The sequence below is a fragment of the Syngnathus acus genome, chromosome 9 (assembly GCF_901709675.1).
Source record: "Syngnathus acus chromosome 9, fSynAcu1.2, whole genome shotgun sequence".
NCBI lineage: Eukaryota > Metazoa > Chordata > Actinopteri > Syngnathiformes > Syngnathidae > Syngnathus > Syngnathus acus.
In genome coordinates this window covers 8243080-8258306 of record NC_051094.1, presented here as the reverse complement: position 1 = coordinate 8258306, position 15227 = coordinate 8243080, and the positions used below count along the sequence as shown (strand labels likewise).

The window sequence follows — 15227 nt, the reverse complement described above, 5'->3', positions numbered from 1 at the left end:
GGTTCCGAGGCACGCCATGTCCCTCTGCCGGACCCAAGCGGACCATGACGCTATGGCATAGCCTGACCACTTGTTTGATTGTGCTGGGAGCCGTGCACGCCGGCCCGTGGCCCCCGGGGGTGCTGCTCGTAGCAGAGGAGAGGCCCCTGGAGAGCCCTCCGCTCCGAATTCGCCTGCCAGCCACCTCGCAGGGCATCAGCAACAGTCAGAAGGACGTGGACGACCAGGGAGACGCTTGTAAGGATGGGCTTGAGAGTCAAACATTTACTGGGAGAATGTTGAGAGTAAAGGGATTGTCACACTCATGTTAGTACGGAAAAAAAAAAAGTGGGAATGCTGGGAGAGACGTTGGCACAGTGGCATGATCAAAGTATTTCAGCCAGAATGCTGCGAGACCAGCATTCACGATATACTATTGCATGTCTAAAATGTTGGGAACGAGAATGCTGAGAGTCAGAAATTCAGATAACCATGGTAAAAATATGGTTGGTAATGTTGAGATAGAAAGGGGAGATGCTGAAAGAAAAATACTCACATGTTCTTGTTCTCTTCAAGATATGATTCCGCCAACAATCTGTTTTTTCTTTAGACATCATGGAGGAGCCTGTCCCAGCGGACTTTGACAAAGTAGTGGATTTGATCAAGGTGACTGTGAGCAGAATACGAAGCTCACCTACAGGGTCATCCCAGACTGCGAGGAGCATCAGGTCTCGGCCCAAACGGGAGAGAATGACCGGGTCGAGCCGGAAAAGAAACCCCGGTCTGAAGGGACGGAAAACTCCGGGCTGCGCGCTCCGGCAGGTCCACCTCAACGTGACCGACCTGGGTCTAGGCTACCGCTCGGGCGAGGAGATGATCTTCAGGTACTGCGCGGGACCCTGCAGGAAGTCAGAAACTAATTATGACAAGATTCTCCGCCACCTGGCCCGCCGCGGGAGGTTGCCCACCAAGGACGCGCCCCCGCAGGCCTGCTGTCGCCCGGTGGCGTTTGACGACAACCTGTCCTTTCTGGACGATAACCTGGTCTACCACACGCTCAAGAAGCACTCGGCCAGAAAGTGCGCTTGTGTCTGAACAACTCTAATTTCATAAGGCACATCCTGAACCATGTGTTGGATAACAGTCAACACACTCTTGTGTGTCTACAATACAATTTTTTTGTTACTGTCCAGTGAAAAAGTATCTCCAAATTTCATGTACAGCTTTGAAATACAACATTTTTTCCATTAATGAAAAGCATGTATGCATCTCGATTTTATTAGATTTTATTTCTTGACACATGAAAACCATGCGTCTCCAGATGTCATGTGTAGTCCAGAAATTCCAGAAAAACAAAGACAATATATTTGCACGGAAGTCGTTTACATTTAAGTTTGATTGATTTTTATTGCTCCAAGAACAACACATTTTATTTATCGCTCTAGGCCCTTTTCCACCTATTTTTATTGTCAATTTTGTTTTTGTCAGAAAGATGAAATTTAGAGATACTTTTTACCAGACAGCAAGCGTACAGTGTGTATTTATAAAACAATGGATGTATTAACTTATTCATATTTATTTATGTTTTTATAAAACATGTTAATTGGCATTGTTGCATCATTCTTTGTGCCTAAGGCCTGCTTCCTGACAAAACATCTTTTCGTTCTTTCCAATTAAACACAGGCAAACTCATCCAAAAATCAACAAACTAACACAAAACATCTCAGATCTGTTGTATTATATGGAGAAAAGCATCGTATTTCATTAATGCTCCTGAACTGAGCTATGAAGAAAAGTAAATTCGCTCCTCAACTGGCCTTTGTTTGTGTTCATAGCTGGAACGAACGCATCTTGTTTTCCATAAACAACAACTTCACAATAAACACTCCCACCTGTGGGAACCCTTTGTATAAAACCAAGCTGTGGCTTCATCTGCCCAGAACATGAGTATAATATAAAGCCATTACTTGGTTAAGAAATAAAATAAAATAACAACCACTTTTGGAAGGGCAGGCATCTATCATTTGTTTATGATACAGTATGCTGTAGATGTCACCACTTCAAGAAAATTAAACAAAAACAGCACATTTTTAACCCACGTTGAGGTCTCTGCTATGGGTTCAAACATGAAGAATTTGAACACCATCAGAATTAGAGTGTGACCTCTATTCTGAGAACAAAACACATCTGAATCCGGCGAGTGACGAACTAAGCTCAAAATACGTTGTTAAAAGAGACGACAATGAGAGAAAGTCATAACTGGTGAAACTAATAAGTGCGGTATACATTTCTAGAACATTGGCAAGTCATATTTTTTAGGACAAAAAAATAGTCAGATTTTTCGAAGGGAAAATAGTAGCAATAATTACAATAACGGCATATTCTTCTTCTTGTTGCATTCACTGTACGTACGGACCAGCCAAGCCATGACGTTGGACAGTTCAGTGGAGGATATTAAATTGCTGAACATAGTAATGTTCACAAATGTTAATCATGCTTACATACATCTTATGACCAAAGGAAAATAATTTTTCATGAGAAAGCATAAAAACTCATTTTGTAAAATAATGATCTGACGTTGCCAATTTCTATAAATGAAAGGGGGAAAAAATTACAAATCAGATTCTTGTGAGAAAAAAAATCTGAAATTTATTTTAAGGACACATCACCCAACCCAAATTTTCATCTAGTGTGAAGACTGTATTACTACAGGATAGGAACAAGCTCTATTACGCTTCAGTGTGTAAAAGGAGAAGGCAATTAGAGAGAGGATCGTGTCATTAGCGCAATGACTCGCTTGTTCTTTGGTTCAGGGTGTCAAACGAGCTTGTAATGAAGGATCATATTTCCGTTAGAGGATCACTTGGCCGACAGGTGCTAAAACACATATTTTTTGCCTGGACAGTAAGCCCCCACCCCGCCCGAACGTATTGGAACAGCAAGGACAATGTCTTTGTTGTATACTGAAGACATTTGGGTTTCAGATCAAAAGATGAAGATCAGACAAAGCCCAAGCAACGTCATTCCCTCCAGCATGCTTCACAGATGAGCTTGTGTGTTTTGGATCATAAGCAGATCTTTTCTTTTCTTTCTCCATACTTTGGCCTTTCCATCACTTTGGTGGAGGTTTATCTCGGTCTCATCAGTCCATTAAGTTTTGTTCCAAAACCTATGTGGCTTATTTGTGTACTTCTCTGCAAAACCCAATTTGGCTTTCTGATTCGGAGTGGTTTGCGTCGTATGGTATGGCTTGTTTATTTCTTATTTCTTCTTCAGCCAGAAATAAGAACAGAAAGAGGCTGCAGTAAAAGCCTGAGAAAGCATTTCAAATTAAGGATGCATCAGTCTAGTGCAGTCAATGGGGCACAGGCTTGCAGGAAAGGTTACTGCATGCCATCAAATATTGTTACGTCCGTTCCAATACTTTTGCTCTCTGGAAAAGCCGGTAGCTTCGAAAGAAACTTTGTGTTCACAGATGTAGTGAGTTACAGTTGCGGTCAAAAAATGCAACCAGATCATCTATGAGGCGTTAGACCGCAAAATTAAATATTTAGACGAAACCTAAGAATGGGTTGGACTGGGTGTCGTCCTCACACCTGTGATGCATCATTTGTTTTTCGTTTTTTTTTTTTTACATATATACTGGTACTTAACTGTTGTTCAAGTGTAAAGGGAAATTAACTAAAACAATTCAATTAAATTCATTATATAAAACTAAAATCTAATAAATCTAAGAGTAATGTTAAAATATTTGGGGAAAAAAATAGAAAACTTCTTCAAGAGATAAGTATAAATAAGAAAAGGTGTATAATATTAAAAGAATACTATGATTATTTTTAGTTTAGAAGAAAAAGCTATGACAATAAAGTCATGTTTTTTATTATTATTTAATTGTATTGTTTGGCTTGTGAGCTGCTGAACCCTTTCCTGTTAGCTTTTGTTTCTGGTTCTACAGTACTTTTCCTGTGTGCCATCACTTATAAAACTCACTTCTCTAGTTTTCCCAGAACATTCTGAGTTGAACACTTTATACCCAATGTTGTCATGCGGTCGTGTGGGAAAACACAAAATATTATTCAGGAAGATTCGGAACAGCGTCCCCGCGGGCCGGCCGATAAAAGGTGAGAAATGTGATGCACGTGGCATACGCTGTCAGTGCAATGCCGCTGCTGTCGTGCATTCCTCTCATGGTTTCCACATTTGGGAGGTGAGGTACATAGTGGAACTGCTCTAATCTCCTCTGTAAACACTATGTACAATGCACTGTTGTGTGTGTGTGCGTGTGCCCCAAGAGGCAAGGCAGACCTCGACTTCCCATTCATCTCCCGTCTGAAGGGAAAAATGGATGTAATCTTCAGAGGCGCTCATCTCCCCCAATCCAAATGTTATTAAGCCAAGGTTGTTTTCTATGAGTATAGTCTTTCACATCTCTTGACCAGCACTTACTATATCTAGACCTGTGGCAAAAGGTTCACATGTTCTGCCTTCCCTAAACACACACTCATACACATACATACAGATGACATTCACATAGAGGACACTACGTAACGCAACACATAGCGGAGTGACGGTCCATGAGCCAAATGGCAGTAGGAGTGAGAGAACATGCCAAAAGAGCACATACCGCTGATCCACGGGCTCATAAATCTAGTGATGGTCTGCAAACGCTGGAGGCAACGAGTCCTCGGACGACGTCGCCCAAATGTTTTCTCATTTTCATCTGTGGGGAAAACGCACGGTGAGAAATGAAAAAGAGAAGGATGGTCTAAAGTGGGCGGCCAACAAAGACTGTTTTAATGCAATGGGAAGAGAACCTACCCATCATAAACTATCTGGAATCATATTGAGTAAATGAAAAGATACACAGAGACCCACCCAAACACACATGTTTTTGTTGATTGATTTAACTGATTAATAGGATTTTTTTTTTTTTTTTTGAATTTCCATCTTTGTTCTAAAACATGACATTATTTCAAATTAACTGTGCAGAAAATGCACAAGCTGGTCTGTAGCAAGTCAGAAAATGTTGATCATTGTTTTCCAAAGTAAAAGCAGATGTTTGCAAATATGTTATTTTGAAAAAGTACGAAGAACTGCTTTCACGGAGGGCAGTGGAAATCTGAGAAGATTTACTGTTGAGAGGCTGAAATTCTGAGAAAACAGACAACTTTGAATTAAATAACCATGTAGAGTAGAACTTCATTTTATACTTGTTGAGAATGAGTCACGAATGTTAAAAAGATAATTTGCTGTTAATGTATTTGGCTTGCTTATTTACTTACACTGCGAATGGCTGGCGACCAGTCCAAGGTGTACCTCGAAGTCAGTTTGAGGGACCTGCAGCACATGTGACCCTAATCACAAAAAGATTTATATAAAAGGGATCAATAGATAGATGCATTTAGTATTTACAACTTAGACAGTTTCAAAACATTAAAAACATAACAGAGCATTCTAATCTAGAATTTCATTAGATTGTAGTGTTCCTAATGTTGTGGCCAATGAGTGTGCAAAGTTAGGAACTCTACACACACACCCCAATGAAAAAATGGATAACCATCGAAATTGTCAACCAAATAAGAGAGAAAATTGTGTAAGATTGTAACAATATCTCCTCCTCGGGTATTAATGGGCTGCCAGTTCGTTGTCAGACATCTGTTTCAGCTTCAGGTGGGTGAAGACAGGCTCAAACGAAGCCCACGACTAAAACATAGAATGACTCACGGAGCAAAAACAGGGAGCAAACAGTTCAAACATAACACACTCATAATCTTGCCGCGACCTTTCTTCGCTGACAACCACCTTCGGATGACCCCTCGCATGACCTTCGTGACCCCCAGCCAGGCAGAGACGGCACGGACAGAAACATGATATATGCCAGGACGGTTGGTGTCGAGCGCACGCACATACACGCAGACACACACCAGTAGAACTTGTTTCCTATTTATTGGTGTATGGTAGTAGGAGATGGCGTTAGCTTCTGTGCTCGTAGTAGTAATTGTTGTACAATATACAGTAAGTTAAAGGCGAAGTAGTTCAAAAACAGTAGTCTTTTGTTTTTGTAGTGGTAGTAGCAGTAGTTCTGGTTATATTAGAGTATCTATTACGGTTTTAATATTAGTCTACGTCTTATTGGTAAGATATTGTTTGTGTTGTCATATTAGTATGCGTAATAGATGTAAAATTCTCAGTAGATGATGTTTTAGTCATGGTTGTAAGTAATTGTTCTTGGAGTGCATTGTAAGGATAAAAAAACAAAACACAGTGTGATAATTTTCTCCCCTCCCCTCCAAAGTATCAGTGAAAGTCTTTACCCCAGGAAAATAAAAATAAAAAATTATAATAATCCAAGAATAGTCGTGGATGCTTCATGTGCGTTGGGATGCGGCCGGCAGGCGCTCCACAATAGCAGCACATGCTTGCTTTGGCCTTGCATTCATTCACATAAGTGATGCCATATGCTGAGAAGTGAATACTTTCTCACACAGATTAGCACATCATTGACCTTCATGCCACACCTCAACCTTTTCCAACTTGACAAAGTTAATTTATAAATACAAATCTAGAAGTCATGTGTTCCAGGGTTACACTGAGGCTCTAAACTGTGCAGCTGACATCTTTTCTCGGAAATTGTTGTGTGCATTGTAAGGATGGGCCTGTCAATATGAGACCCCAATGAACTGCTTCAGCAGCCAAACTATTTGTTGTATTGTGTTATTTTCTGACTGCTCGTGCATCGATTGTGTTGCACTATAGTTTTATTGTGTTCTATGTGTGCACTGTACAGCTGTGCATTGTAACATTTTACTCCGGGGAGATAGCAAAGTTGGATCATATAAAAAAGAAAGCTGCCCCATGCTGAGGCTACATCTAATCTGGAACATATTGACAGACACACACACAATAGTTCGTTTTTTTTAACATCTGGATGGATCTCCTACACTGAGAACACAAACCAGAATAAGTAAATAAATAAATATATAATAATCTGCATGCTGTCCCGATAAGCAAAGCAGCACGAGACAGGAAGCTGCTGTGATGTCATCAAGGCAACACTTGTCACCAAAGACATGAAATGCAAAGTGCAGTCCCAACTAATCCAAGCATTCTATTTGATATTTTAAATAGATTTGTTTATGTAAAATTTTCTCAGCCACCACCCAATGTATCAGTCAAGCCTTAAATCCCATGAGACTTTTTTTTTTTTTGCTCAGTGTTTAACTCTTTGTATGAATGGTAATTACCGATTACCCAAACATGACAGAACTCTTATTTTCATTTGTGGTAACATTAATCATGATTATATTTTAATATTTAAAAGTATATTTCTTTTTATTTTCAGGATCACAATTATTTCAACACTGTTATAGTTGACCTGGTTTTACTTTAAGGGTGGATTTTATTTATTTTTTTACATTTGATCACAATTGTGAGAATGTATTATCTTCATTAATTGATGATGAACACTCAAATTAATTTGAAAAGTTTTGTGAGTCCTCCCCAGTCCTGAACTACGAACGGATGTTGTTTCACAAAACAACAACTTAGTCTGCTACTGCGGTTTGTGGCCACAAATACTTACTGAATGTGAACTGCAGTTTGAAGAAGTTGGTAAGAGACATTCTTTCTTGTGCTTTTCATGAGTGCACCACTGTGTTTTGCATGCAGTGAAAAATCTCATCTCTGCCTCTGATTAGCAGTTGCATCATAACGTTGACGTGGAGACTCTCAGTGGCTGGAACGCAAATGCCATCGCAAAGTGACTGCTAAACCATTTTTGGTTTTGTCACATCTGCAGAAGTTATTACATGCTAGCAGTGACATGAAGCAGCACTTGCATTAACAATGGTGTAGTTCTGACCACACACACGCAAACCCAAAAACATACTTTATTGGGTTGAGATCGGACATTTTATGTTAAGTACTTGGACAAGACATATCATCGTGTATATGTACCTTAGCTTTCACTTCAGTTGCTGCTTGTTTGTTGGGACTCAGTTTAGACTCTTGATGGGCTTGCCAACAGATGATCTTGCGGTTCCTTTTTTTTTCCAGCTGTTCAACGGTATAGGAACAATCTGGCATAACTGTAAATATAACTTACCATTCACCGCAGGTACTGTGTTATTTGCCAGTCTCGCTGGTTTGGTCTTCTTTTACCAAATAAGGTACTTGGTCAGGTTGAGAATGAATGGATGGCATTTTTTTGCAGAGTATCTCCATTTCCAGAAAATCAAAAGTATTAGCACACAGCTGCAGAATTAAACCTTAGCCTTCACTTCATGGTCCAGGTTGTTTGTTGGTCTTGCTGCCTTCATTTCACCTTTCTCTAAAAAAGAACAATAATCTAGAGGGGCTCATTGAAAAGGATTTAGAAAGCAACCCAAGACATTTTGAAGGCAAATAATTCTTCTTCTACGCCCACATTATTAGGCAGCACAAGGGACACAAGAGTACTCAGCTTTCCGCACCTTACGCAAGTGCCATTAGATTTGGGTTCAAGCAACACGACGGGGCTACAATAACTTTTTATTTCAAATACGTGTTAATACTCACAACAGGTTAACAGAACACAACAAAACAATTCCTTTATAAACAAACCCCAAACAGGTTAACGGAACACAACAAAACAATTCTTTTATAAACAATCCCCAAACCGGTACGTTTTTTAATCTTCAAGGGAGTTTTGCACCTTCAACTTGAAGTCATCCACCATCTTCTTAAGCCCCTGCACGGTCTTCTCATCATCCTCCAGCGCCTTGGAGTAGCAATGCTGCCCCTGGCTGAGCAGGTCCTTCAGGCAATTCTGTGACACAGCAGCAACATGAAACAGCACTTAAGACACTTGCGTCTGCTTCCTGGAGTGTGCTGGAAGGACAAAACGTGAACAGGAATGCGAGAGCGTTACCTCTGTGGCAGACAGGTGGTCTGTTGCTATGGTGAACACACTCATGAGGTTGTTGCAGACCGTTTTTTTCTCCTCATTGGTCTCCAGCAGCACCATTTGGTACCTCAGTGACACAAGTGATCATTTAAAGGGGACGTTATGGAAAATTCACTTTTGGACTTCTTGTATAAAAAACACAGAAGTTGGGTCTCGTCTATATACCGCCGTTAGTGTTCCAAAATGAAGGGGGACTAATTGACACCGTTTTTGTCTTGATCTCACGAGCGTCCCTAATCATGCGCCCACCGTCCGAGCCACTCACTGTTGCTTCAGCGCCTTATTCTCCTGCATGGCTTCCTCGTAACCACTGTTGACCTTCTCCTTCAGAAGATTGCGATTGCGTTCCACCCTCTCCACCTCCTTTGCCCACTCTTTCTCCTCCCGCTCTTCCTCCTAATCACACATGCACACAGTGTGTCATATACATCAGAGGCACTTATACGGCTGCTCCAGGTGGCAGGTGTACGTAATTCAAACCTTCCGGCTGGCGTCCCAGCGGTGTTCCACCTTGCGGATCTGCTCTCTCAACTGCTTCTGGTCATTTTCCTTGTCAAAGATGTTGGAGATCACCTAAAGCAGAAACAAAGTAGTTACCACCTCAATTTGAACCCTCAACAGTGCTACAGGTATTGTTAAGTAGTGTTTGTTGCAGTTCCATTGACAGAAGACTAACATTTTACTAAACAATAACATTTGTTGAGATAAAAAATAAAGCTAAAATTGACATCAACAGACACAAACAGTTGCCTTGATCCATGTTTTGTGCATTAGCATAATCTGGATGATTTACGAGCTACACAGACAATCGACATTTAAAGGCAAACAGCGTTACACAATCGCATAACAATACTACCAGAGCATCTGTGAATATTTTTGTAATTATTTTTTAAACACATTCTCTGGCTGCCTTTGAAGTTACATATAGCTGTCAAAGTGAGTGAATGTCTTAAAAACAACAAACACATTTTCTTTATGTATTGAGAAGGCATGTTGTGTCGTGTTACTCATCTCAAGAGCACCATACACAGAATGCACATCCATTTTTCCTTGTGTGCGCGCATGTATCCAGACAAAAGGCATAAGGAGCACCTGTTCATAAGACTCCTCCAGGCTGAATTTGCTGTTGGACAGTAGATTGCGATCCTCCTCCACATCGTTGGTCAGCTTTCTCAAAAGAACCTACAACGTGACACACAAAGCGGTTAAGAGCAAAACTATCAAATCCATTGAGTACCTTACCTGTGTCTGTGAGTTGAGGTGGACATTCCCAGGTCCGCATTCAAAAGGCCTAAGTTCAAAGTCATGGCCACAGGCGTTTTCCGCAGACGTTGGTATCAGCTTCAGTTTGCGGGCGATATTGTGGTACTCGTTTAGCTTCAACTCAACCTGGAATGGTCACAATAATAGCAAGGTTACAGCTCCACCGGTAAAACAACGTACCCAGTGCCTATGAGCAGAGGTAATTACAGTTATGGTCCGTCATCACTGAATGGGAATACCTTCTCTTTGCTTTTGGCTAGTACGATCTCTTCATTCTGCTTGGACTGCAGGGCTTGTTCCAGAGTTTTGCTTTGACTAGTGATGACTTTCAGAAGCTCACGCTTCTCCTGGTTGATCCGCTCTACGTCAGCCGGGGTATACATTTGGTTTTGCAGGACCTTTTGCAGCTCTGCCTTCTCGAGTTTCAGAGACTCCAGAGTACTGACTGCAGAGAAGAAGCAAATGAAAAGCGGTCAATTAAAAAGGCGGTTAGGCTCTGTGGGCAATGATGTAAGGAAAGAACATATTTTGCTGGTTTCTTTCTGTTTACCAGCGAGGTTTAGCTCATCGCCCAGCTCGGAGTACTTTTTCTCTTTATTTGCTTGGAAGGCCTCCAGTTGGGCGTGATAATCACGCAGCTTCTGGAGGTCTGACTGCAGCTTCATCTGCTCCATCCTCTTGACCTGTAGGCGGTCCTATTAGGGAAGAGAGATTGCTGGTCATAAAATGAATGGCAAATGAGCTTACTATAACTATTGCCCCTGATCCTACACTTGATGACGCGTGCCGTATGTGAAATGCAAACTTAATGCAAAGTCACAATAAAATAGTCTTATTTCCGGGTGATAATGACCTTTGGGTTTTCCTTCTCCAGTTGTTCAATCTCTTCCATCAGTATCTTGTGCTTCTGCTCCATGGAAACCAGCAGCTCTTCATCATAACCCCACAGTTTCTCTGTGAAAGCACGCATCAACACACACATAAACAAATGCAGATACAGTACATATATGCGAAAGAATGCAAACATAAAGAGACATGAACAAAGACAGCATCCCATCACACAAGAGTACATCCAAAATACACTGGCAGTAAAATATAAATGTTATTACGTTCTATTTCTCTAAATGAATATAACCCGCTCTTTCAAATAGATCTTACTCAATTCAGAAATGAAGGCATCGTCGTCTTCCTCATAGGTGTCCTCTTCCTGCATGAATTTTCTGTATGTGGTTGCTGTGTAGTTGAGGAAAAGCTGCAGACAGGAGAATGTTTTGAATAAAATGAGCACCCCACTGGAATCTAAATGAATAAAAGTTCATCTTCTGGCACCTACTAAATCAGTTCAAGGCTCTGTAAACATACAGCTCTTAAAAACATACATTAGACTCGGGAGTGGGCAAAGTATGACCAGCTCCTTTTTTTTTTTTTTTTTAATCCGACGCACCAATCATTTACGTTTCCATGAGTCCCGTATACTGTATTCCAAATGATTACGCAAATAATTCTATGATTTTCCAAAACAGTCGATGAAAATAAGCATAATTTTAGAGTCAACAACAATTAGAGTAGAAATTTGAATGCTTTGGAACAAGCCTCCCAATGATAATATTTAAATAAAAAAACTTACTGTAGTATATTGTTCTGGCTATGCTTAAAGGTGGCATTGTTCTGGAAGAATATGTGTCGTGTTATGAAGGGGACTTTGGACTGCAATGCAATTTTTTCATGTGAAGTATTGTATCGAGGCTATTTACCAAGTGACTGTGTAAAGGGAAAAATTGGACCATTCTTAAGACCATGCTAGCAGCATGTAAAAAAGCCATCACAAACGAATGTCTCAAAACAGGACTTTAGAAAATGGTTGACCAGATGAATTGCCCAGTCAATGTAAATCAAAATACCTTGTTGTAGTCTGCGCTGTCATCAATGTTGTCGCTGTCTTCACAGAAGTCGCTGAAGAGCAGATTCTGCTGGTTCAGGTTTCTATGGACCTGGCGACGGAGAACAGAAATATTTCAGATATCAATTACTAAACCAACCTTTTTTTCTTTTATAATGTAACTGGGGCTGCTGCTCACCTTGACACAGTCAATTAACCACATAAGGGCACCCAGTGCCTGAGGCCACGTGTGGGGAGCACCCACGGAATACAAGGAGGACTTGGACAGAACAAACGGATATCTGCATCGCAAATAGAGAGAAAGAGAAATATTTAGCAAGATCCAAAATTCCTAAACTTGAACATGCCACAAGTGTCAAATTATCAAAATACCTAAGAGCATACGTAACATCCTGTACTATCATTACATTTATAAATTTAAAAAACCCTTAGAGAGTAGCAACTAGGGTATTTTGTGACCTGAGTGACTTGAGGAGAGCTGGAACCTCCTCCTCCACTTTGGAGGTTGGCATTTGAAAAGTAGGGTCCAGCTGACGATAGATGAACTCAAAGATCTTGACAAACTCCTTGGTGGACGGTGACTGGAGGATCTTGGGTGCCACATGGTAGGCATGCTCTGTCAGGAACTAAATCCAAAAGAAAACAAATAAAGTGGAGGTCCTGTGCCACATTTGAAATAATCTTTGATTTTAGGTTAACAGTTTGGGTTAGTAGTGTCCAGGATGCCTTTTCCAAGCTATTCTCTATGGAAAAAAAGCCTTGGAGATGAGAAGGCTGTATTTTTTATTAATAGTGAAGATACAAATAGACTTTGCTCTGATTGGATGACTGTTAAATTGAGTATGTAAAACAATTTTCCTCTGATTAGTAGTTTCCAGATTTTGTGGTGGCCAAGCGTTTGTAATCGTCATAACATGTTGGATGCCTCCGAAACAAAATCTATCACCATTTGGATTGTTTGCCTGCAAACAGGGAATGTCAGTCGGATTTACACCATCATGAGACCGATTTACTCTTAACCTACTAGATATAAGCAGTTTCCAGGTGTCTTAACATTTTCGTGACATGAAAGGTTGTACAATTAGGAATTTGATAAAAATGCTGGTGAAGATATGCCCCACCATTCAGGGGCAGATCCGTGTATGTGGCGCATACAGCAGACACATTGCCACAAACAAACCTACCTCATGCAGCTGTTTGATGCACTGCTGAACATAGGCTTTGTCATGCAGAGGCCGTGTATCTTTGAGTTTCTCGGGTCCTCCAAAGCCATAAACGGAGCTGCTGCGTGGCATACTGGCTCCACTTGCGCTGCACTCAACAACAACAAAATAAGTTATACAATACTGTATGGACTCTATGCAGGGTGTCCTAAAAGTCAGTACATACTAAGGCTGCATAATATTGGGAAAAAAAATGACGCTGATCGCTAACAGGATTTCGGTTGTTCACATACCGTTGACCAAAGAATCTGGACTGCCTCTCAGATGTCTGCAGCAGTGATTTGGACATACTGAGCTTTCCCATTGAAGGCTTTTCACTGTCAATAAAAACAAGGCTGGTAAATTGTGATCATTGGGTTTTTTTTATTTCAAGATAAATATTTAAACATTAAAAATGTTGATTTATCATGGGCCATGTGTATTATCATGTTTTGAAGGCACACATTTTCTAATAATTTCTGTGGAAGTTGATGCAAGTTAACACTGGGGAAAATACCGTTTTGAAGCTGAAGTGAAAGAAATTCCAAAGATTTTATTCTAAGGCTATATTGCCCAGCCCTATAACTAAGGAGTTTTTTTTTTTAAATAAAAAGAACCAACCTTCGGGGAGTTGTGTACGCAGTGCTCATTCTGTTGGAGTCTTGCATTCGCATGGGCATCTCAGACATCCTGCTCTTGACTTTACTCTTTCTTCCACTGGTCACAAATATAAAGAAATGTTGAGTATGTTAAAGTGCATACACAATAAATACAAAATATGTTGAAATGCATAGGGCTTCTTATGAATTTAATATTTGTAAAGTACTTGCATCTGTGGGACTCAAGTGAATCAAAAACATACTTCAGCAATGAAGAACTTGAGATAATTTTATTCTCAGAACAATTTAATAGATTGCAACTGGACTGGTCTAGTTGTCAAACAAAACGCTTTGCCTCTCATCCTTGTGTTAGAAGGTTAAAAGATGATTAGAAATTCCTTGTGCAATTATGTTAGTTTCCATGGAAAACACAAAATTGTGTGGGTGACCCCAAACATTTGAACGGTTGTGTACTTGACAGTATTTTGTTGCTTATGTACTTATATCGACTCCAAGACTCCTTAGTCTACTTTGAAGTAAAACTTTAGTCCTGACTATTAAATTACTTTCACAAGTCCTTCGTAAGAAAAGTATCTGCGGTACTACATTACACTATTCAAAAGTTCCAGTACGTCAACGAGAGCTACAACGGACAAGATACGCCACTACTTTTCGACGACTTCTCTTCGACTAGCATTATCGAAAACATAGGCTTTGTTGTAAAAAAAAATACAAATACGTTTGGCAAATGGATGGTAACATGTTTCAGTAGGTATTGAAAGTACAATCTAATACATACCGCTCCATTTTGTCTCTTCTTTACCAAAGGAACGAAATAAACAGACACCAGAAAGCAAACTGCCAAACCCGCCAAAGAATTAAAAATGGCTAAATCGTGACATCATCGTACTACGGCAAGTCACTTGGGTCAAAAAGATGGCTGTAAAGCAAACCATCCGTAGTGGACACTGAATATAATCATACACGTTAAACTTCTTGTTTAAATGGAATTCTGATTTGCTTGGGGTTTTTAAAATTGGTTTACAACATTGTTTTCAAAACACACAACAGAAATACACTTTTACTGAAATTGTCCCACACACAAAACATAACTTACCCACACTACTAGGTGTAACACATCGCCCAACTACTACAATTCCCACACATCATACTAATTATACTCCTACCAAAACTAATGATTCAGGAGTTAGTGACCATCTCCGTTGCGTGAGGCAATCTGGTCTGCATCATGTTTATGTTTGTGTAAGAACTGAACTCCATCATACATTGAGGACCTTCTGCAGCATTTAATTGGTGTCTGTGTATCTGCTATAGTACAG

At 40.3% G+C, this 15227-nt stretch overlaps 2 protein-coding genes across 3 annotated transcripts; one reads left to right on the top strand and one right to left on the bottom strand.

The window, feature by feature from the left end:
* Positions 1-18: 18 nt before the first annotated feature.
* Positions 19-1588, top strand: LOC119127035 (glial cell line-derived neurotrophic factor-like). The gene is made up of 2 exons (XM_037258708.1): positions 19-237; positions 590-1588. Exons 1-2 carry the CDS (start codon positions 45-47, stop codon positions 1072-1074), a joined length of 678 nt encoding a protein of 225 aa, XP_037114603.1. The 5' UTR covers positions 19-44; the 3' UTR covers positions 1075-1588.
* A 6907-nt stretch (positions 1589-8495) lies between these two features.
* Positions 8496-14803, bottom strand: ndc80 (NDC80 kinetochore complex component). Of its 2 annotated transcripts, XM_037259657.1 has the most exons (18): positions 14687-14803; positions 13910-14005; positions 13543-13626; positions 13271-13397; positions 12546-12712; positions 12265-12367; positions 12088-12177; positions 11345-11438; positions 11040-11140; positions 10737-10881; positions 10426-10631; positions 10166-10312; positions 10016-10105; positions 9404-9496; positions 9189-9319; positions 8888-8990; positions 8628-8785; positions 8496-8578 (listed from the first exon to the last, which is right to left on the bottom strand). In XM_037259657.1, the coding sequence occupies exons 1-17, from the start codon at positions 14692-14694 to the stop codon at positions 8648-8650; spliced, it is 1923 nt and encodes a 640-aa protein (XP_037115552.1). In that variant the 5' UTR covers positions 14695-14803; the 3' UTR covers positions 8496-8578; positions 8628-8647. The 2 variants fall into 2 exon arrangements, with proteins under 2 accessions (XP_037115552.1, XP_037115551.1); XM_037259656.1 differs by having other exon boundaries at positions 8496-8785.
* Positions 14804-15227: the final 424 nt, after the last annotated feature.